The sequence below is a fragment of the Cetorhinus maximus genome, chromosome 2 (assembly GCF_964194155.1).
Source record: "Cetorhinus maximus chromosome 2, sCetMax3.hap1.1, whole genome shotgun sequence".
Classification (NCBI taxonomy): domain Eukaryota; kingdom Metazoa; phylum Chordata; class Chondrichthyes; order Lamniformes; family Cetorhinidae; genus Cetorhinus; species Cetorhinus maximus.
Genome location: NC_135880.1, coordinates 45,643,560 through 45,668,068, shown reverse-complemented (window position 1 = coordinate 45,668,068; position 24,509 = coordinate 45,643,560). Strand labels below are relative to the sequence as shown.

At 46.2% G+C, this 24,509-nt stretch overlaps 1 protein-coding gene across 3 annotated transcripts in view; it reads left to right on the top strand.

Moving 5' to 3' along the window:
• The first annotated feature begins 16,937 nt into the window (after positions 1-16,937).
• Positions 16,938-24,509, top strand: part of gtf2h2 (general transcription factor IIH, polypeptide 2) — a 38,617-nt gene continuing 31,045 nt past the window's right edge. The window contains exons 1-4 of one of the 3 annotated variants that reach the window (XM_078564286.1): positions 17,018-17,047; positions 19,977-20,065; positions 20,508-20,594; positions 23,680-23,757. In XM_078564286.1, coding sequence (XP_078420412.1) covers positions 20,539-20,594; positions 23,680-23,757 — 134 coding nt within the window. In that variant the 5' untranslated portion in view covers positions 17,018-17,047; positions 19,977-20,065; positions 20,508-20,538. Of the gene's footprint in view, positions 17,048-19,976; positions 20,066-20,507; positions 20,595-23,679; positions 23,758-24,509 lie in introns of all 3 variants that reach the window. The other 2 variants (XM_078564296.1, XM_078564278.1) reach the window with 2 other exon arrangements.

Below are 24,509 nucleotides of genomic sequence, written 5' to 3'. Positions count from 1 at the left end.
TAAGGTGACCAATACTGTACACACTACTCCAAATGTGGTATCACTAGTGCCCTGTACAACTGAAGCATAACCTCCCTACTTTTATATTCAATTTCCCTCGCAATAAATGATAACATTCTATGAGCTTTCCTAATTATTTGCTGTACCTGCATACTAGCCTTGGTGATTTATGCACTAGGACACCCAGACCCGTCTGAACCTCAGGGCCCTGCAATCTCTCACCATTTAGATAATATGCTTCTCTTTTATTCTTCCTGCCAAAATGGACAATTTCACATATTCCCACATTATACTCCATTTGCCAGATTTTTGCCCAATCACTTAACCATCTATATATTTTTGTAGCCTACTCATGTCTTCTTCATAACTTATTTTCCTACCTATCTTTGTGTCATCAGCAAATTTGGCAACCATCCCATCCATCCCTTCATCCAAGTCATTTATATAAATTGTAAACAGTTGAGATCCCAGCACTGATCCCTGTGGCACACCACTCGTTACACCTTGCCAGCCTAAAAAAGACCCATTTACGCCTACTCTCTGCTTCACCCCTCCTCTTACTACCCTTTTACTATTTGTATGCCTACAGAAGACTTTTAGATTCCCTTTTATGTGGGTTAGTTTATTCTTACGCTCTCTCTCTTCACTTCTTATTTCCTTTTTCACTTCCACCCAAACTTTCTATACTCAGCCTGGTTCTGACTTTGTATCATTAACCTGACACCTGTCATACAAACATTTCCTCTGCTTCATCTTATTCTATCTCTTTTGTTTCCAGGGAGACCTGACTTTGGTTGTCCTACTTTCCCCACCCCCCATGGAAATGTATCTCAACCGTATCTGGATCATCTCTTTAAAAAGCAGCCCATTGTTCTGCTACAGTTTTGCCTGTCAATCTTTGATTTAAATTTACCTGGCCCTTCTCACTCCAATGAAATTGACTCTCCTCCAATTAATTATTTTTATTCTGGTTTGCTCGTTGTCCTTTTCCAGAGCAAACCTAAACTTTCTGATTCTATGATCAGCGTTTCATAAATGTCCCCCTACTAACTCTTGATCCACTTCACCCAGCCATTCTCCAGCACCAAATCCAACCATGCCTTCTGTCTCATTAGGCTAGAAACATTCTGATCTAGAAGATTCTCCTGAACACACTTCAGAAAATATTCCCCCTCTCTGATCTTTACATTATTACCATCCTAGTTTATATTAGGATAATTAAAGTCCCCCGTTATTACTAATTAATAGTTTTACCTCTGTGTAATTTTTGAAAAATTGATTATAGCTTGGTGGTCTATAGATTACACTCAGTCTTGGTGGCAGCCTTCTGTCTTGTGAAAGGATGGTTTGCACAGTTGTGCTCAATCTGCGTTAAACATCACGTGGTGTGGTTCAGGAGCTCCACTCTGGCGTGGCTGTCTACCACATTTGCTGCTGAGGAAGACAGTGAGCTGAGATGATGCAGAATTTGCTGGCCTCTGTTTTCTCTGAGCCTTCTTGGGCCAGCTGAGCTCTTTGTTTCCCCTTGCCTCCCAATGCCCTTCCAAACAGTAAGCCTCCAGGGGTCACTGCATTCAACTGTCTCCTGTCAGTGTCAATGTCCACATCTTCAAATCTCGCTTGCAGGTGTCCTTGTAGCAGAGGTATGGAAGCCCAGGAGGTCACGACTCAGTGGTCAGTTCACTGTACAGAAGGTCTTTGGGTTTGCTGCCATCATCCATTTGATGAACGTGGCTGAGCCAGCGCAGACCTCATTGACTAAGCAATGAGTATGATAGAGTTAGCACACTCCAGGACACTCAGTAAGGTATGGTATTTCTTAACTCTAATCAAGTCGATAATATCCTTGATCCCTCCAGAACATTCTCTCTCTCCTTTCTTTCCTTCCCTATCTTTCCTGAATACCTTATATCCAGGAACACTTTGTTCCAGTACTACCCTTTCTGAGGAAAGTCTCCCTTACCTGCGCCTGCAGCTCACCATTCTATTTACCACTCTTTGTGTGTTTACCTAAATGCACTGTAAAACTAATTTAGACCTGATTGCAGTCCTTCTTACTCTGACACTACCTGATGCCATAATATTTCTTACTTTGGTGCTGTCTGTCCCTCCTAATGTTTTTGTGTGCACCTTGATTTTCCTTTCTAATTCTATATCTTTAGATGGTGTCCAACCCCCTCACCCCTGTGAGTTTAAACCCTCCCCAGCAGTACAGGCAATCTACCCCGCAAGGGCATTGCTCCTGGCTCTGTTGAAGTACGACCCGTCCGGTTTGTATAGGTCTCAGTTCTCCCAGAACCAGTCCCAATATGCCAGGAACCTAAAGCTCTCTCCTGCACCATCTTCCCAGCCACACATTTAGCTGATGTACCCTATTTCTATACATAATGTGTGGCACCAAGAGTAATTTGAAGATTACTAACTTTCATGCTCATCTCCTTCCTAGCTCCCTAAAATCTGCCTGTAGGGCAATATCCCCTTTTCTACCTATGTCATTGCTACTGATATGGACCACAACCTCTGGCTGTTCATCCTCCCCAGAGTACTCTTCAGCCTCTTAGTGACATCCTTGACCCTGGCACCAAGGAGGCAGCATACCATCCTGGATTCATGTCTATGCCCACATAAATCCCCAGGCCCAGATGCGATGTATCCCAGGCTTCCATGAGGCAAGGGAGGAGATTGCAGGGGCTCTGACACTAATTTTCAAATCCTCTCTGGCCACAGGAGAGGCTCTAGAGCGCTGGAGGACAGCGAATGTGGTACCATTATTCAATAAGGGTATTAGGGATAAACCAGGTAATTACAGGCCAGTGAGTCTAACATCAGTAATAGGGAAACTATTAGAAAAAATTATGAGGGACAGGATTAATCTCCACTTGGAGAGGCAGAGATTAATCAGGGATAGTCAGCATAGCTTTGTTTAGGGGAGATCATGTCTAGCAAATTTGTTTGAATTTTTCAAGAAGTTGACTAGTTGTGTAGATGAGGGTAGTGCAGCTGATGTAGTCTACAAAAGTAAGGCTTTTGACAAGATCCTGCATGGGACAATGGTCAAGAAGGTAAGAGCCCATGGGATCCAGGGCAATTTGGCAAACTGGATCCAAAATTGGTTTACAAGCAGGAGGCAGATGGTGATGGTCAAAGGTTGTTTTTGTGATTGGAAGCCTGTGACGAGTGGTGTACCACAGGGCTCAGTGCTGGGACCCTTGCTGTTTGATGTGTATATTAATGATTTAAACATGAATATAGGAAGTATGATCAGTAAGTTCGTAGATGACACTAAAATTGGTGGTGTGGTAAATAGTGAGGAGGAAAGCCTTTGATTACGGGACGATATAGATGGGCTGGTAAGATGGGCGGAACAGTGGCAAATGGAATTTAATCCTGATAAGTGTGAGGTGATGCATTTTGGGAGGACTAACACAACAAGGGAATACACAATGAATGGTAGGACCCTAGGAAGTACAGAGGATCAGAGGGACTTTTGTGTGCATATCCATAGATCCCTGAAGGCAGCAGCACAGGTAGATAAGAAGGCATATGGGATACTTGCCTTTATTAGCTGAGGCATAAAATATAAGAGCAGGGAGGTTATGTTGGAGCTGTGTAAAATACTAGTTACGCCACAGCTGGAGTACTGTGTCCAGTTCTGGTTGCCACACTATAGGAAGGATTTGATTGCACTGGAGAAGGTGCAGTGGAGGTTCACCAGGATGTTACCTGGGCTGGAGCGTTTCAGCTGTGAAGAGAGACTGGATAGGCTAGGGTTGTTTTCCTTAGAGCAGGGAAGGCTGAGGGGGAACCTGATAGAGGTATACAAAATTTGTTTAGGGAAGATCATGTCTAACAAATTTGATTGAATTTTTTGAGGAGGTGATTAGTTGTGTAGATGAGTTGTAGTGCAGTTGATGTAATCTACATGGACTTCAGATAGGGTAGATAGGAATAAACTTTTCCCCTTCATGGAGGTGACAATAACCAGGGAGCATAGGTTTAAGGAAAGGGGCAGGAGGTTTAGAGGGGATTTGAGGAAAAGTTTTTTCACCTAGAGGGTGGTTGGAATCTGGAACACATTGCCTGAGGGGGTGGTAGAGGCAGAAACCCTCACAACATTTAAGTCGTATTTAGATGAGCACTTGAAACGCCATAGCATACAGGGCTATGGGCCAAGTGCTGGAAAATAGGATTAGAATAGATAGGTGCTTGATGGCCAGCATGGACATGATGGGCCAAAAGGCCAGTTTCTGTGCTGTATAACTCTATGACTCTATAAATGCCTGTATGTTGCCCTAACTATAGAATTCCCTATCACTGTTGCTTTCCCAATCTTCCATGTTCCCCCAGTGTGCAGCTGAGCCATCTGAGGTGCCCGGACTTGGCTCTGGCTACACTCCCCAGATGATTTATCACTCTCACCAGTATTCAGAACAGAACACCTGTTGGGGAGAGAGATGCTTTTTTTTTGCAAAAATATACTTTATTCATAAAATATCTTCAACCACATTCCAAACCATTTCAAAATCACCATTACAAAGGTACAATCAGGTTCAACTTTTACAACATGTATCACCAGGTGCATCAGTACAAACAATGAATATTACAATCATTTTCAGACATTCATTTTGAGCTGTACAGCCTGAGGGGATTTAAACAGTTCCCAGTCCCTCGGTGCACTGTGGCAGAAAGGTCTTAGGCAGCGACCCTTCCCCATTGTGCCTTTGCGGCAGCTGCCCCAAGCTTTAGTGCGTCCCTCAGCACGTAGTCCTGGACTTTGGAATGTGCCAGTCTGCAACACTCGGTCGGGGACAACTCTTTGCACTGGAAGACCAACAAGTTTCAGGCAGACCAAAGAACGTCTTTCACCGAGTTGATGATCCTCCAGCTGCAGTTGATGTTCGGTGTGTGTCCCTGGGAGCAGCCTGTAGATAACAGAGTCCTGTGTCACAGAACTGCTCGGGATGAACCTCGACAGAAACCACTGCATCTCTCTCCAGACCTTCTTTGCAAAGGCACAATCTACAAGGAGGTGAACAACGGTCTCTTCCCCACCACAGCCACCTCAAGGGCAACGTGCAGAGGGGGTGAGACTCCTGGCGTGTTGGAAGGATCTGACGGGGAGGGCCTTTCTCACCACCAGCCAAGCCACGTCTTGGTGCTTGTTGGAAAGTTCTGGCAATGAGGCATTCTGTCAAATGACTTTGACAGTCTGCTCGGGGAACCATCCCACAGGATCCACCCTCTCCTTTTCCCTCAGGGCCTCTAAGACGTTACGTGCCGACCACTGCCTGATGGACTTATGGTCAAAGCTGTTTCTCTGCATAAATTTTTCCACGAGGGACAGGTGATACGGCACGGTCCAACTACTTGGAGCGTTCCGCGGCAGCGTGGCCAGACCCATCCTGCGCAACACCAGGGACAGGTAGAACCTCAGCACGGAGAGAGATGCACTCAGGGGACTCCTGCACTCCCTGCTTGATCCTTCTTGGCTGCCTAACAGTCATTCATCCCCTCTCTGCCTGCACACCTTTAAGTTGCAGGGTGACCACATCCAGAAACATGATATCCACATAGTTCACAGCCTCACAAATGCACCAATGAAGCCATCAGCTGCTCAGGCTCTGCAGCCTGGAGCTAGAGCTCCTCCAGCTGATGACATTTCCTGGACATGTGCTTATCCAGGATGCAAGAAGCATTCTGGTGTTCTCACATGGCACAGAATGTGCACTCCAAGGGACTGAGGTGCCCTGCCATACCTCTGTTTATTAAACTAACTAAACTTAAACAAACATTATACCCTCTCAATACTTCAAAATAAGGAACTCACCAGCTACACATCAATTAGCATCTTCCCATGTGCTAACATCCCTTTTAGTTATTTTTTACCTTGGTCCCTGATCCTTGCACTCACTTTCGCTCTGCTGCTCCTCCCAAACTTCAGGTCTACCACCCTGCTTCTCTACCGCTTCTCCTTTAGACACTTCTTATAATCTACCTTTTTAATTATATTCCAGAAAGCCAATTGTTGAAGGACAGTACTGTTGCCAATCCGACACAGTGTTATTACAGAAATAGACATTACAAACATGCACTTGCTCCCCCAACAACCAAAGTTTCGGTCTGTTCCTATTTATAGGACAAGTGAATTCCCAGTTAATGTCTACCACCTGCAAACAATTAGTATATGATTCAATACAATTAATATTTCTGACCATGTTTTTAGACAGCTGTCTTAATGTCACCATATAGCTTGATGTCAAATATTGTTAGATCCTACCCTGTCAAAATTATATAAATGCAAGTTGCTGTGTTTGAATTTTTAAGCAGGCATGGTTTAAATAAAACTAGTTACAGTGTATAGTCTTGTTTAGTTTATTCAGCTATGATTTGCTTCAGTTTGTCCAATATTTTACTCCTCTACCCCTTTAAACTGTCCAATGCAAAATGTGGGCAAATAGCACTAGTGCCAATGTGCTCACTATAATTTGAATCTGAGAACTGACTGTATCCTGAAAACATTGACCCATATTAATGAGAGGGTAGTCAGTCCTCCAGTACCTCAAGCAAAACAGATTAACATTGTTGTCAGTGGGACCTTGTTGTGTACTGGAAGTGTTTTGAGATGTGCCTAAAACATGTAGAAAGGCAAGACATAAATACAGGACTTTCTTAATGCTTAACGCCCACTGTCCGGTTATTAACCTTAACAGTGAGTGTCAGCAACTATTCTCTTGGAAGGGATATCATAGCCAAGTTCATTCCTATTCTGACATGGCATTCACATGTACATACTTCCAGCAGGAGTCACTGAATAGAAACAAAATTCCTAGCCTATTTATTTCACTGTAACACAGTGCCTGAGGCCAAATGCAGTGACTACTATTGTCCTGGCTGAGGTTAGCTAGCTAACAGTTGAGAATTGAACCTGGGACCGTACTCGTACAGTTCAGCTACTTACTCCATTTTTCATTGGGGAGGGAGTGAACTAGATAAAAATATTGTAACTGTTTCATTCTTTCTATATTTTATTTGTATTCTATATTTTGTTTTATTTCTATAGTTTATTTGGATATTGTGTGAATGTATAGTCAAGATTGGGCTGATAAGTTGCGGGTAACATTTGCGCCACTCAAGTACCAGGCAATAACCATCTCCAACAAGAGAGAATCTAACCACCTCCCCTTGAAATTCAACAGCACACACCATTAACATTGTACAGGTTACCATTGACCAGAAATTTAACTGGGCTAGTTATATAATTACTGTGGCTACAACAGCAGGTCAGAGGCTTGGAATTCCGCACTGAGTATCTAACTTCTGACTCCTTGGAGCCTGTCCATCATCTACACTGCACATCCTGTGCCATGTGAGAACTCCAGAACGCATCCTGGATAAGCACATGTCCAGGAAATGTCATCAGCTGGAGGAGCTCTCAGGCTGCAGAGCCTGAGCAGCTGATGGCTTCATTGGTGCATTTGTGAGGCTGTGAACTACGTGGATATCATGTTTCTGGATGTGGTCACCCTGCAACTTAAAGGTGTGCAGGCAGAGAGGGGATGAATGACTGTTAGGCAGCCAAGAAGGATCAAGCAGGGAGTGCAGGAGTCCCCTGAGTGAGTGCCTGGATGAGTGCAACTCCAACATCACTTAAAAAGCTTGACACCATTCAGGACAAAGCAACTCATTTGACTGGCATCCCAACCACCATCTTATACATTCATTCCCTCCACCACCAGCATGCCATAGCTGCAGTGTGTACCAGCTACAAGATGCACTACACACCATCCTGATTTAGAAATATATAATTGTTCTTTCACTATCAGTGGGTCAAAATCCTGGAACCCCCTCGCTACAGCACGTGGACTACAGCAGTTCAAGAAGGCAGCTCACAAACACGTCTCAAGGGTAATCAGGGATAGGCAATAAATGTTGGCCCTATCAGCAATTCCCACATCCCATGATCAAAGATACAAAGTTATATCCATAAGAAGGCATGGGAAAGTGCAGCACTGCCATACAGTTGTATTCACACTTATACATGACGAATAGAGTGAAGTTGCAAGAAGATTCACTTGTGCACTAATTGTCCCTAACTCTGATAAATCAATTTAAATTCAACACCACCTACTCCAGCATGCCTAAAATCCCACTGGCCACCTCTTGTCTCACAATACCTCCAGTTTCCCTATCACCTGATTCTTGCTAACCTGATCAACTCCCTGACGCCCAAAATGCTGAATTCAAATTCCTCCTTGCTGTTTACAGATCCCTCCTCCCTTTTGCCCCACCCTATCTCTCCACCTTTTCATTCTATGTTCTAACCTGTGCCATTCAATCCTACTATCCTGGCGTCCAGCCATTCCACCTTAGTTAGCAGAGCCGTCAGCAACTATGACCCTATATTGTTTGAAGTCTTGGTTACTTCTGCTGCCTTTAAAAACTTCCTCAAAGCTTTCAATTTGACTATGATTTAGGTTATTTTTAATTCTTCTTCATTTTTTGGGCATCTGTTTCTCCTTCATGAAGTGCCTTTGGGTATTTGCTGCATTACATTTGATACGGCCAGGTGAGGAGTGGCAGAATGGCTCCCCTCTCTTTCTACCTCTGGGTTGACCGCTCGGGTATTTAAAAAGTAATTTAATTGCCAATTTAGTGAGTATGTAACTGTTGAAGTGCTTTGACTTTGAAAGACACAAACAGACAGGTTTCCTTGTAAGCTTTAAAAGGCTTTTCGAAATTTACACTTTGATGCTTGGGTTCCATCTCAGAATGACAGCTGTTTTGCTCAGAAGAAGATCCCACAAACAGCAACCACATGAAATGACCAATTGAACTGGTGCTTGGCAGTGGTGCTTGAGGGAGGAATGTTGACCAGAACGTTTCCCCTTAGTGGAGGTGTCAATAACCAGGGGGCATAGATTTAAGGGAAGGGGCAGGAGTTTGGAGGGGATTTGAGGAAAATTCTTTTCACCCAGAGGGTGGTTGGAATCTGGAACACACTGCCTGAGGGGGCGTTAGAGGCAAGAACCCTTAAATACATTTAAGAAGTATTTAGATGTGCACTTGAAATGCCATAGCACACAGGGCTACAGGCCAAGTGCTGGAAAATGGGATTAGAATAGATAGGTGCTTGATGGCCGGCACAGACACGATGGGCCGAAGGGCCTGTTTCTGCGCTGTATAACTCTAAGACTCTATGAAAGGAAATAGTATCCATTGCACTTACCTAATTTATAAAAAATATATATTTTTAAAAATCGTTCCAACTCACACTCACAAGCCGATATTTTCCGGTCCCGTTAGCGGTGGGCATCGTTACAGGAGAGACAGGATAATTTGGACTGGAAAACCCCATCCACACATGCATTCAAGAGAATCACACGCACACAGAAGCTAGTTACTAAGGGTAGGTTTAATTGTTTAAGAGTGTCAATCACATACGGATCCTGATTGATGTGTTGGATGGTTTCAGGCCATGTTCGGTTTCATTTTTCCGGATTCTGCGTCGAGACGGTTTAAAGACTTGGCAGATTATCTCTGTCTTTTCCTCTGGAGTCAGCAGCTGCTTGGTTAACATTGAAGACACTGGTTTTGGTGTTTGCTTAGTCAGGTACAGGTAGTGCACGTGCTTGCAGAATGGCTGGAGAGATAGAGAGAGGGTGGGGGGGAAATGAGTTCTTTTCTTGCAGTTGGAAGCTCATGGTCTTTCTTGTCTTGATTGACTGACCTTGGAAAAACAGTTTCTTTAAGCACAGATGGTTAGATTGCTCACTACATGACCTTAATTCACAAACAGGCCAGTTACTAACTGTAACCTGTGGAACCCTCATTCCAGGTCCATTGTTTAACGTGATTAAATTACATAGCTGGTGGAGTTCCCCATCTCAGCCGGGGTCCATATTGTCCATAGTGATTGAGTCTAACAGCTCCCTCAACACTCCTTTGTCCTTTGGTCTATGACATCTTTGGCAATCTCTCCTTGGCCTCCACCTATCACTGGCCCCCTATCCAGCTCTACCTGTCCCACGCCCCCTCTACCAGCTTATATTTCATCTCATTTCTATATTTTTTAGTTCTGATGAAGGGTCATACGGACTCAAAACATCAACTGTATCCCTCTCCGTAGATGCTGTCAGACCTGCTGAGTTTTTCCAGGTATTTTTGTTTTTGAGTCTAACAGCTTGGTCTGCACCCACCTGAATAACAGATTATGTCTGAATGTCTGTGAATGGTTCATTGGGTTCATTTACACTCATTTAAGTTGATTGTCTCTGGTGAGTTACTTCCAGACAGCCTGGCTGCTTTCTGATAGTTTTGTAATTTGGAAGGTGAAATTATGTAATTACTCGACTATCTTAAGGGCTGTTGCCTCAGGCATTTAGAATGCTGTTGCCAGTCTTTCTAAACTTAACCTGGGGATTCAGCCCTCTCAATAAATAAAGTGATTTTCAATATAAAACATGGCTTTATAACACATTATATAAATGCAAGTTGTTATTGAGAGCTCTGTAAGCATACATTTGTTTACATGCAAAGATAGAGGCATAGGGAAAGCAAATTCTCTTAGTTTGACAATTAGGTCATACCAGCTTTGGTCAATATGCTTCAATCAAATGTTAATAGCTCATTCAGTATTTGTACCTAAAACCTAGATTAACCCTATTTTATGAGGGCATGTTGATGGTGAGATGGGATGGTAGACTGGAGCCCAGCACAGCACTGCAAAAGATAAGGCTGAAGCAATCACAACAATCTTCAGCCAGAAGTGCCAAGTAGATGATCCATCTCGGCTTCCTCCCAAGGTCCCCAGCATCACAGATGCCAGCCTTCAGCCAATTCGATTCACTCCATGTGATATCAAGAAGCGGCTGAAGGCACTGGATACTGCAAAGGCTATGGGTCCTGACGATATTCCAGCAATAGTACTGAACACTTGTTTTTCCAGAACTTGCCGAGCCCCTAGCCAAGCTGTTCCAGTACAGTTACAACACTGGTATCTACCCAGCTATGTAGAAAATTGCCCACATATGTCCTGTACACAAAAAGCAGGACAAATCCAACCCAGCCAATTACCACCCCATCAGTCTACTCTCGGTCATCATTAAAGTAATGGAAGGGGTCATCAACAGTGTTATCAAGTGGCACTTGCTTAGTAATAACCTGCTCACTGACACCCAGTTTAGGTTCCGTCAGGGCCGCTCAGCTCCCAACCTCATTACAGCCTTGGTTCAAACTTGGACAAAAGAGCTGAACTCTGAGGTGAGGTGAAAGTGACTGCCCTTGACATCAAGGCCGCATTTGAGTGTGGCATCAAGGGGCCCTAGCAAAACTGGAGTCAATGGGAATCAGGGGGAAAACTCTCTGCTGGTTGGAGTCATACCTAGCACAAAGGAAGATGGTTGTGGTTGTTGGAGGTCAGTCATCTCAGCTCCAGGACATCACTGCAGGAGTTCCTCAGGGTAGTGTCCTCAGCTTAACCATCTTCTGCTGCTTCATCAATGACCTTCATTCCATCATAAGGTCAGAAGTGGGGATGTTCGCTGATGATTGCACAAAGTTCAGCACCAATCGCGACTCCTCAGATACTGAAGCAGTCCATGTCCAAATGCAGCAAGACCTGGACAATATCCAGGCTTGGGCTGACAAGTGGCAAGTAACATTCACGCCACACAAGTGTCAGGCAATGACCATCTCCAACAAGAGAGGATCCAACCATCACCGCTTGACGTTCAGTGGCATTACCGTCGCTGAATCCCCCACTATCAACATCTTGGGGGCTACCATTGACCAGAAACTGAACTGGGCTAGCCATATAAATACTGTGGCTACAAGAGCAGGTCAGAGGCTAGGAATTGTGTGATGTGTACCTCACGTCCTGACTCCCCAAAGCCTGTCCACCATCTACAAGGCACAAGTCAGGAGTGTAATGGAATATTCTCCACTTGCCTGGATGACTGCAGCTTCCACAACTCTCAAAAAGCTTGACGCCATCCAGGACAAAGCAGCCTGCTTGATTGGCACCACATCCTCAAACATTCACTCCCCCCTAACACCAACCCACAGTAGCAGCAGTGTGTACCATCTACAAGATGCACTGCACGAATTCACCAAGGCCCCTTCGACAGCACCTTCCAAACCCACGACCGCTACCGTCTAGAAGGACAAGGGCATCAGATAGATGGGAACACCACCACCTGGAAGTTCCCCTCTAAATCACTCACCACCTGACTTGGAAATATATCGCCGTTCCTTCGTTGTCACCGGGTCAAAATCCTGGAACTCCCTTCCTAACAGCACTGTGGGTATACCTACACCACATGGGCTGCAGCAGTTCAAGAAGGCAGCTCACCACCACCTTCTCTAGGGATGGGCAATAAATGCTGGCCCAGCCAGCAAAGCTCACATCCTGTGAATGAAAAATTTAAAAAAATACACAGATTTTGAAAATAGTGAAGGGTAAATATTTTTTTCAACTTTCTCCCCTTGCCCTGATTCCAGGATGTGTTGATTTATGCTGTGGTTGGGGTTCCAGCAGCCCTCTGACATCTCACCAAAGGGACCATTCTTCATATGTAGGCCTGATGGTAAGAATAGGCAAACTATTCAACCTTGGGGAGATCATAGCTGAATGTAACTCTGTCCTTACCTGTGGTGTTCACTTTTCAATAAGGATCACTGAGGAAGAGATTTGCAAGTGCAGATCAGATTGCTCCTCCCTGCAGAAAAACATTGGCTACTGCTTTCTTCCACTGCACAGCAGCGGCACACTAGAGTTTGAAGATAAGATCATAAGAACATAAGAAATATGAGCAGATTTAGGCCATACAGCCCCTTGAGCCTGTTCAGCCACTCAATAAGAGCATGGCTGATCTTCTCCCTCAAATCCATTTGCTCACCCTATTCTTATATCCCTGAATTCCCTTAGTGTCTAAAAACCTATCAATACAGTGTTGAACAAATTTTAAAACTGAGCATCCACAACTCTTTGAGGCAGAGAATTATAAAGATTCATAACTTAGAGTTAGGAAATTGTTCCTCATCTCAACCTGAGACTATGACCTCCAGCTGGAGAAACAACATATCTTCTTCTACCCTGCCAAGCCTATTAAGAATTTCATATGCTTCAATGAGATTATCTCTCATTCTTCTAAACTTCAAAAAATATAGGGACATTCTGCTCAATTCTCATCATAGGACAATCCTTTCATCCAAGGAATCTAGTGAATCTTTGTTGCACCCCCTCTAAGGCAAGTATATGCTTCCATAGATTAGGAGGCAATACTTCAGTGTGGTCTTACCAAAGCCCCACTTAATTTTCAGCACAAATTTCTTACTCTTCTACTCCATTCCTTGTAATAAAGCCTAATGTACCATTGCCATTCTATTTGTTTTCTTTATTTTGCATGTTAGCATTCGGCAATTTGTGTACAAGGACACCCAAATTCCTCTGAATACTAACATTTATTATTCTTTCGCCTTTAAAAAAATATCCTGCTTTTGTATTCTTTCTAGCAAAGTGGATAATTTCACATTTCCCCACATTATACTCCATCTTCTACATTCCTACCCAATCACTTAACCTACCTGTATCCCTCTGCAGGCTCTTTGTATCCTCCTCACAGCTTACTTTCCCAGTTAATTTTGTATTGTCAGTAAATTTAGGTATAATACCCTCAGTTCTCTGATCTAAGTTACTGATTAGATTGCAAATAGCTAAGGCTCAAACATTGATTCTTGCAGCACCCCATTAGTTACAACCTGCTAGCCCAAAATTACTCTTTTATTCCTATTCTCGGTTTTCTGCCCCTTAACCAATCTATAATCCATGCTAATATCACCCCCCAATCCCATGAGCCCTAATTGTAGCTAATGACCTCTTATTTGGAACCTTATTGAATGCCTTCTGAAAATCCAAATATTCTACAGGTTTCCCTCATCTGTCCTGCTGGTTACACCCTCAAAAATTCTAATAGGTTCAGCAAATATGATTTCCCTTTCACTAAAATATGTTGACTCTGCCTGATCACATCATGATTTTCTACCATTTGTTATACCATGCACCTAAAAATAACTTCCAGAAATTTCCATACTCATGATGCCATGCTATTTGCCATATGGTTCCCTGTTTTCTCACTCCCTCCTTTCCTGACTAAAGATAGGAACATAGGAGCAGGACAGGACATTCAGCCCATGGAGCCTGCCCCACCATTCAATGTGATCATGGCTGATCATCCACTTCAGTGCCTTTTCCCCATACTATCCCCATATCCCTTTACATCATTGTTATTTAGAAATCTGTCAATCTCTACTTTAAACGTACTCAATGACTGGGCCTCCACAGCCCTCTGGGGTAGAGAACTCCAAACATTCACACCCGCTGAGAAAAAAAATTTCTCCTCATCTCGGAGGTAGCTTCCCCCTTATTTTGAAATTGTGTCCTCTGGTTATAGACTCCCCAAACAGAGGAAGCATCGTATCTGCATCAGAGTGAGTGGGCAAAAACTTGGCAGATGGAGTTAAATGTAGGAAAACGTGAGATGTTGCACTTTGGGAGGAAAAATCAAAAAGCAGACTATTATTTAAATGGAGAGAAACTCCAAAAAAGTGCAGCACAGAGGGATCGGGTGTTTTTGTGCATGAAACATGAAAGGTTTGCATACAGGTGTAGCAAGTAATTAAGAAGGCAAATGGAATTGTGGCTTGTATTGCCGGGGGGTTGGAGTTTAATAATAGGGAAGTCTTGTTACAACTGTACAGGGTGTTGGTGAGGCCGCACCTGGAGTACTGTGTACAGTTTTGGTCCCTGTATTTAAGAAAGGATATACTGTCATTGGAGGCAGTTCAAAAGAGATTCACTAGGCTGATTCCTGGAATGAAGGGGTTGACATATCAAGAACGGCTAAACAGGTTAGGCCTTTATTCATTAGAGTTTAGAAGAATGAGGGGTGATCTTATTGAAACGTACAAGATTCTGGGGGGGGCTTGACAGGGTAGATGTTGAGAAGATGTTTCCATCAGTGGGGGAATCTCGAATTTAGGGGATGTAGCTACAGAACAAGGGGGCACTCATTTAAAACTGAGATGCAAAGGGATTTCTTCTCTCAGAGGGTAGTGAATGCCTGGAATTCTTTACCTCAGAGAGTTGTAGAGGCTAGATCACTGAAAGTATTTAAAGAGGAGGTAGATAGATTTTTAAAATATCGGGGAGTTGATGGCTGAGGACCTGGCATGAAAGAGGAGTTGAGGCCTGGGGCAGATCAGCCTTGATCTTATTGAGCAGCAGGGCAGGCTTGAGGGGCCAAATGGCTTCCTCCTGTTCCTATTTCTTACGTTCTTATGTACCCTGTCTATCCCTTTAAGTATTTTGTATGTTTCAATGAGATCACCTCTCATTCTTTGAAACTCTAGTGAATATAGGCCCAGTTTCCCAAATCTCTTTTCATAGGACAGTCCTGCCCTCCCAGGAATAAGGCTGGTGAACCTTTGCTGCACTCCTCCTTGGTCCCTGTAAGGGGACCAAAACTGCACACAGTACTCCAGGTGCAGTCTAAACAAAGCTCTATACAATTGGAGCAAGACTTTGCTACTCCTGTTCTCAAATTCTCTTGCGATAAAGGCTAACACACCATTAGTCTTCCTAATTGCCTGCTGCATCTGCATGTTAGCCTAATTCAGTGACTTATTGACAAGGACACCCAGGTCCCTTTGTACATCTGCACTTTCTAATCTCTCAATAAGAAATACTCTGCACATTTGTTCCTTCTACCAAAGTGGATAACCTTACATTTTTCCACATTATATTCCATCTGCCATGTTCTTACCCACTCACTAAGTCTGTCCAAATCCCCTTAAAGCTGCTTCACATTTCCTCACAGCACACATTCCCATTTAGCTTTGTGTCACCCACGAACTTGGAAATATTACATTTTGTCCCCACATCCAAATCATTGATATATATTGTGAACAGCTGGGGTCCGAGTATTGATCCTTGTGGCACCCCATTAGTCATAGCCTGCCAATGTGAGAATGACCCATTTATTCCTAAACAAAAACAGAAAACGTGACTCGAAATGTTTATTCCTACTCTGTTTTCTGCCTGTTAACCAATACTTAATGTGTGCCAGTATATTACCTCCTATCCCATGTGCTTTAATTTTGCTAACCAACCTCCTGTGGTGGACTTTATCAAAAGCATTCTGAAAATCCAAGTATAATATGTCCACTAACTCCCCTTCATCAATTCTGTTGGTAGCTTCCTCAAAAAACTCCAACAGGTTCATCAAACATGATTTCCCATTTATAAATCCATGTTGACTATGTCCAAGATGTTACATTTTTTGCATACTAATCAATGGGGAATGTTCTGGAATCTAGGGAAGTCTTGAGGATCAAACTAATGCATTCACTATCTCTGCAACCACTTCTTTTAACTCCCTGGGGTGTAGGCCACCATGACCGTGGATTTGATAGCTTTTTTCCCCACAGAGAACATTAAATCCATATAAATTATGTACTGGATTCAAGGATTATCTAATTTTAAATGGAATTTAGTAGACACAAAGAATTTTTTTTAGCTGTATATAAATCAGATCCATGATTTATATTATAATAAAACTGACAGCGCAGAAACTAGCCATTCAAAATCCACAAGGGCCTCCTCCTGCCCTACTTCATTCAACTCCATTGAAATATCTTTTTATTCTTTACTCACTCATACATTTGTCATATTTTAAATAGAAGTACAACTTTGCAGAATCACATACATCATATAGTGTGTAAATAATGATTATTTCTGAACTCATTAAGATATTTCCATCCTAATGAGGACTATTTGAGATTTGGAAGTGACTTCAGTTCTATTGCTCCCTCTGGTGGTTGCTCACGCGCACAGCTCAATGACTCCCCCGCCTCCAGGCGGAACCTTTAGCCTGTTCCTGTGTGTGAGTGCGGATGTGTTTGTGTGCGACACTGTGAGTGGCTGCTTGGTGTGACTTTAAAGTTGGTCCGGGGGGGAATGCGAGGAGTCAGTCAGTTAAACGGAACCAGGGTGAGCGGAGGAGAAAGATTGGGGTGGGGATTGGTGATAGAGATCCATGGGGGCTGGGGGTCAGGGACAGGGGACGTGGGGGAGGGGGGAACGGGGGCTGAGGAGGGGAGGGGTTCAGTAACGGGGGCTGGGGGAGGGACGGGGGCTGGTGGGGGGAAGGTCAGGGATGGGGATGGATTGGGGGGGGGGATGGGGATGGATTGGGGGGGGGGATGGGGATGGATTGGGGGGGGGGGTGGGGATGGATTGGGGGGGGGGGTGGGGATGGATTGGGGGGGGGGGTGGGGATGGATTGGGGGGGGGGGTGGGGATGGATTGGGGGGGGGGGTGGGGATGGATTGGGGGTGGGGGGGGTGGGGATGGATTGGGGGGGGGGGTGGGGATGGATTGGGGGGGGGGTGGGGATGGATTGGGGGGGGGGTGGGGATGGATTGGGGGGGGGGTGGGGATGGATTGGGGGGGGGGGTGGGGATGGATTGGGGGGGGGGTGGGGATGGATTGGGGGGGGGGTGGGGATGGATTGGGGGGGGTGGGGATGGATTGGGGGGGGTGGGGATGGATTGGGGGGGGTGGGGATGGATTGGGGGGGGTGGGGATGGATTGGGGGGGGATGAGGGCTGTGGGGGAAAGGTCAGGGTCGGGGGGGGAAGGTCAGGGACGGGGTTGGGGGGGAAGGTCAGGGACGGGGTTGGGGGGGGAAGGTCAGGGACAGGGGAAAGGTCAGGGGCTGGGGGGGGAAAGGGGAGGGAAAGGGGAGGGACGGGGGCTGGGGGGGGGGAAAGGGGAGGGACGGGGGCTGGGGGGAGGGACGGGGGCTGGGGGGTGGGAAAGGGGAGGGACGGGGGCTGGGGGGGGGAAAGGGGAGGGACGGGGGCTGGGGGGGGGAAAGGGGAGGGACGGGGGCTGGGGGGGGGGGAAGGGGAGGGGGGGGGAAGGGGAGGGACGGGGGCTGGGGGGGGGGAAGGGGAAGGGGAGGGACGGGGGCTGGGGGGGGGGGAAGGGGAGGGACGGGGGCTGGGGGGGGGGGGAAGGGGAGGGACGGGGGCTGGGGGGGGGGGGAAGGGGGGGGGAAGGGGAGGGACGGGGGCTGGGGGGGGGGAAGGGGAGGGACGGGGGCTGGGGGGGGGGGAAGGGGAGGGACGGGGGCTGGGGGGGGGGGAAGGGGAGGGACGGGGGCTGGGGGGGGGGGGAAGGGGAGGGACGGGGGCTGGGGGGGGGGGAAGGGGAGGGACGGGGGCTGGGGGGGGGGAAGGGGAGGGACGGGGGCTGGGGGGGGGGGAAGGGGAGGGACGGGGGCTGGGGGGGGGGGAAGGGGAGGGACGGGGGCTGGGGGGGGGGGGGGGGGGAAGGGGAGGGACGGGGGCTGGGGGGGGGGGAAGGGGAGGGACGGGGGCTGGGGGGGGGGGAAGGGGAGGGACGGGGGCTGGGGGGGGGGGAAGGGGAGGGACGGGGGCTGGGGGGGGGGGAAGGGGAGGGACGGGGGCTGGGGGGGGGGGAAGGGGAGGGACGGGGGCTGGGGGGGGGGAAAGGGGAGGGACGGGGGCTGGGGGGGGGGAAAGGGGAGGGACGGGGGCTGGGGGGGGGGAAAGGGGAGGGACGGGGGCTGGGGGGGGGGAAAGGGGAGGGACGGGGGCTGGGGGGGAAAGGGGAGGGGGAGAGGGGGCTGGGAGTGGGAGAGGGGGCTGGGAGTGGGGAGGGGGAGAGGGGGCTGGGAGTGGGGAGGGGGAGAGGGGGCTGGGAGTGGGGAGGGAGAGAGAGGGGGGGAGGGGGCTGAGAGGGGGAGAGGTGGCGGGGAGGGAGAGAGGGGGGGAGGGGGCTGAGAGGGGGGGAGGGGGCTGAGAGGGGGAGAGGGGGCGGGGAGGGGGGAGGGGGAGGGGGCTGGGAGGGGGGAGGGGGGAGGGGGAGGGGGCTGGGAGGGGGGAGGGGACTGGGAGTGGGGAGGGAGAGAGAGGGGGGGAGGGGGCTGGGAGTGGGGAGGGAGAGAGAGGGGGGGAGGGGGCTGGGAGTGGGGAGGGAGAGAGAGGGGGGGAGGGGGCTGGGAGTGGGGAGGGAGAGAGAGGGGGGGAGGGGGCTGGGAGTGGGGAGGGAGAGAGAGGGGGGTAGGGGGCTGGGAGTGGGGAGGGAGAGAGAGGGGGGGAGGGGGCTGGGAGTGGGGAGGGAGAGAGAGGGGGGGAGGGGGCTGGGAGTGGGGAGGGAGAGAGAGGGGGGGAGGGGGCTGGGAGTGGGGAGGGAGAGAGAGGGGGGTAGGGGGCTGGGAGTGGGGAGGGAGAGAGAGGGGGGGAGGGGGCTGGGAGTGGGGAGGGAGAGAGAGGGGGGGAGGGGGCTGGGAGTGGGGAGGGAGAGAGAGGGGGGGAGGGGGCTGGGAGTGGGGAGGGAGAGAGAGGGGGGGAGGGGGCTGGGAGTGGGGAGGGAGAGAGAGGGGGGGAGGGGGCTGGGAGAGAGAGGTGGGGAGGGAGAGAGAGGGGGGGAGGGGGCTGGGAGAGAGAGGTGGGGAGGGAGAGAGAGGTGGGGAGGGGGCTGGGAGAGAGGTGGGGAGGGGGCTGGGAGAGAGAGGTGGGGAGGGGGCTGGGAGAGGTGGGGAGGGGGCTGGGAGAGGGGGGAGGGAGGGGGGACGTGGGGGAAAGGTCAGGTATGGGGGGGACGGGCTGGGGGGAAAGGTCAGGGATGGGGGGGACAGGGGGCTGGGGGGAAAGGTCAGGGATGGGGGGGACGGGGGGCTGGGGGGAAAGGTCAGGGATGGGGGGAGGGACGAGGGCTGTGGAGTTATGGATCTGTGGGATTAGCCAGGGGCTATGGGGTAAGCAGAGATTGTGGATCCTGTGAGTTTTGTTGCTGGACTACTGGATAAATTCTGCCTCACCATATCTGCTTTTATTTCTCCTTGACAAATTTCTGCACCAATTTTGCCTCCCTGCCTTCTGTATTGAAGCCATCAACTCCTTGGAATACAGTTCCATAAAGCCTGATCACCTTTTGTTTCTTGTCTCAGTTGCTATTACTGATGTGTAGATATAGATAGTGAGTGTTAGCAGGTAGACTAATTGGTGTTGGAAGTATAACAGCTAATCTGGATTGATGACATTTGTAGCAGGCCTTTAGCTGCCCATCTAAAGTCAAGTAAATCAGCACAAACATGGGACTTCCTTGGCCTATATGGCTAAGCTCCTGACTGGATAAACTCTTTGGATTACAAGAAGATCAGAACTTTTCATTTTTTTTGAAAAAATCTTACCAATATTGATTACAAATCCTGCTCTTAAAATTTCCCTGACCTTCATAGCTCTGGAGAAGTGTGAGTCTAGCCAGAGATTGAGGAATTGTATTCATTTCTACATTTTTTGAGTGACTGTATGGGAAATAGAAGTGTTCTTTTAAGTGGAGTAGAGGGAGCGTTATGGTTATTCTTTGTGGACAGTACAGAGAAGATGCAATGTTTAGCAACCTTTTTTTTATTTTAAAGGTAACAGTTATCAAACAAACTCCCTGAAAAAATGTATGATGAGCCAGAAAAAACCAAACGTTGGGAAGGAGGTTATGAACGGACTTGGTATGTGTTAAAAATTGAGAATTTCCACACGATTTTGAATATTGCCACATGATCTTTAAATCCCATCTTAGGCAGATGTGGGGTCCATTTAATAACTCACTTGAAAGGTGGTACATTAGGGACATTAGTCTAAATTAAGGTTACTGTGCATGTATGTGAGTGCATGGAGTGTAGTAAGTAAGACTGGTGAGCTGATTGCCACGTGGAAATGTGATAATGTGGTTATAACAAAGACTTGGCTCAAAGGAGGACAGGACTGCATGTTAAATATTCCTGAATACAAGGTGTTCAGGGAAGAGAAGAAAGGAAGGAAAAGGGGAGGGGTGGCTGCATTGATCATGGGGAATATTGCAGTGCTAGAGAGAGAGGGTGTCCCAGAGGGAATCTATTTGTCTTGAGCTAAGGAACAAAAAGTGCAATTATGTTGATCGGTGTAGCCTATAGGCCACCAACCATTGGGAAAAATATAGAGAACAAATTTTCAAGGAAACTGTATAGTGCAAGAATTATATATTGGTTATAATGGGAGACTTTAATTACCTGAATATAGGTTGGGATAGCAGTAGTGGAAAGGGCAGAGAGGGGCAAGAGTTCCTGGAATGTGTTCAGGAAAATTTTCTACGGCTGTATTTTTCAAGTCCAATGAGAAAGGAGGCATTGCTGGACCTGTTTCTTGGGAATGAGGAGGGCCAAGTGGATCAAGTGTTAGTAGGAGAACATTTAAGGGACAATGATCATTGTATCATAAGGATTAGGCTGGTTATGGAAAAGGACAAAGAACAACCCAGAGTAGGAAAGCCACTAGGGGAAAGCCAGTGTCAGTGGGGTGAGAATGGATGTGGCCCAGATCAATTGGAGTCAAAGGTTGGCAGACAAAACAGTATGTGAACAATGGGCTGCGTTTAGAGGAGAGAGTTCGGGCACAGGCAATTTTTATTCTCTTGGAAGTGGAAAGGCAGGGCAAACAAATCCAGAGCTCCCGGGCTGATAGACGAGGGATTAAGATAGAGAAGAAAAGGTGTGCTTATGACAAATGTCAGGTGGACAATGCAATCTAGATCCAGCTGAATGTAGAAGGTTCAGAGGGGAATTGATAAAGCAAATAAGAGAAACATGAAAAGAAGACTGGCAACTAACATAAAAGGGAATTCCAAAGTCTTCCCTAGGCATATAAATAATAATAGGGTGGTAAAAGGAGGAGTAGAGCTGGTTAGGGACCAAAACGAGGCATAAGTGAATGCTTTGCATCTGTCTTTACCAAGGAAGAAGGTGTTACCCAGGACATGGTGAAAGTGGGGATAATTCAGACACTAGAAAGGTTTAAAATTGATAAGGAGGAGGTATTGCATAGGCTGTTTGTGCTTAAAGTTGATAAGGCACCTTGACTGGATGAGATACATCCAAGGATACTGAGGGAAGTGAGAGTGGAAATTGCAGAGGCACTGACTGTAATTTTCCAGTCTTCCTTAGACTTGGAATGGTGCCAGAGAACTGAAGAATTGCAAATGTTACACCCTTGTTCCAAAAAAGGTATAAAGATAAGCCCAGCAGCTACAAGCCGGCCCTTGTGGGGAAGCTTCTAGAAAAGATAATTCAGAACAAAATCAATAGTCACTTGGACAAATGTGTGTTGATTAAGGAAAGCCACACAGATTTGTTAAGGGTAAATTGTCTTTAACCAGCTTGCTGGATTTATTTTGATGAGTTAACAGAGAGGGTTGATGAGGGTAATGCTGTTGATATGGTGTAAATGGACTTCCAGAGGCATTTGATAAAATACCACACAACAGACTTGTTGAGTTATAGCTCATTGAATAAAAGAGACAGTAGCAATACGGATACAAAATTTGTCAAGTTACAAGAAACAGCGTTGGGATCCTTACTCTTTCTGATACATATTAATGACCTCGGCCTTGGTGTACAGATCACATTTTCAAAAGTTGGGGATGATATGGAACTTGGAAGTATTGTAAACCATGAAGAGGATGGTGTAGATCTTCAAAACTTGAAATTCCGCGGAGAGAAGTATGAAGTGATTCATTTTGATAGAATGCAGAGAGAGAATATGAAATAAAGGGTACAATTCTAAATGGGGTGCAGGAACAGAGGGACTGGGGTGTATACATGCATAAATCATTGAAGGTGGTAGGACAGATTGGGACAGTGGGGTTTAATGAAGCGTCTGGCATCCTGGACTTTTTCAGAATGGGCACAGAGTATAAAAACGATGAAGTTATATTAAACTTGCATATAGAACACTGGTTCAGCCTCAGCTGGTGTATTGCGTCCAGTTCTGGGCACCATATTTCAGGAAAGACGTGAAGGCATTAGAGAGAATGCAGGAAAGATTCAAGAGAATGGTACAAGGATGAGGAACTTCAGTTATGTAGATCAGAAAAGCTGGGACTGTTTTCCTTGAAGAAGAGAAGGTTGAGAGGAGATTTGACAGAGATATTCAAAATTATGAGGGGCCTGGACAGAATAGGTGTGGAAAGAATATTTCCACTGATGGAAGAATTGAGAACCAGATTTAAGGTAATTGGCAAAAGAAGCAAAGGTAACATGAGGAAAAACTTCTTCATGCAGCGGGTGGTTAGGATCTGGAATGCACTGCCTGAGAGTGTGTTCAAGGCAGGTTTGTTGTTATCTGAAAAGGAAGAATGTACAGGGCTAAAGGGAGAACGTGGGGTGTGGCATTAGGTAAATTACTTGTATGGAGAGCCTGCTCAGACACAATGGGCCAAATGGCTTCCTTCTGTGCTGTAACAATTCTGTGATGCGCTCCCACCTCAATATTGAATTAAATGTCAAACTGTATTCTATGCTTCAGCCTTTATTGAGGCTTAATTGCACAATCATCTGACTTTGAACCAATCGTGCTACTAACTGAATGAATAAGCATTCAACATCAGACATTTACAGTTATTTGCTTTATTCAATACCCTATTTTAAATGATTGTAGCCAAATTAGATCATCCGAAATACAGCATTTGAATGCCCTATCTAATAAAGTAAAGCTTTGCCTTTGCTTAGAATCTCTTGTATCAATATTAGAAATTCCTCCCACTGTTACTTCTGTTTGCAGGGAAGTCCTGAAAGAAGATGAGTCAGGTTCTCTTAAAGCTACTGTTGATGATCTTCTCTTCAAAGAAAAAAGAAAAAGGTAACCTTTATTGAAGTACAATAGCATAAGAATTCTTTTTGTGTACTGTGGAATTGAGCGTGACCCATGTGCTTGATGCTCACAAGACTTTAAATTAACACTACAGCGTGTGAGACAACTAAATGTAGTAACAGATGAATGATAAATAGCCAAATAGACCAGGGAATGCATTTTAATTCTTGATTGGGGAATTTGACATTAAATTTAGTACAAAATGTTGTAAGGGTATAAGAGTCCCATGTGGAGTCTCACTTAGGTTTGAAGCCATACTCTAGACATAGCAGGAATGAGTGACAATGCCAAGTAGTGTTTTAAAACAACAATTTCATTGAATATTGAATAATGATAATGATATAACAATTATAATTGATATAAAAAGAAAACTTTATTGAAAAGAGAAAGCAGTTTATATCTTAAAAGAAAGGAAGAAAGACAACTTTACTTACATACTATTCATACTATATTACAGATACATACTATATAACAAATGTTAATCAGAATTTATAATAACTTTTAAAAGTGGATGAATATTTGAAAAATAAAAAATGTTAAATAGATGTGGAGAAAGGGAATGGACTATGTCAATAGCTCTTTCAGGGATACAAAAGCAAAGTAGTGCAGATGCTGGAAACCTGAAATAAAAACAAAATACTGGAAGAACTCAGCAGGTCTGGCAGCATCAGTGGAGAGAGAAACAGAGCTAATATTCCAAGTCCATATGACACCTCTTCAGAGCTTTTTATTTGATATTA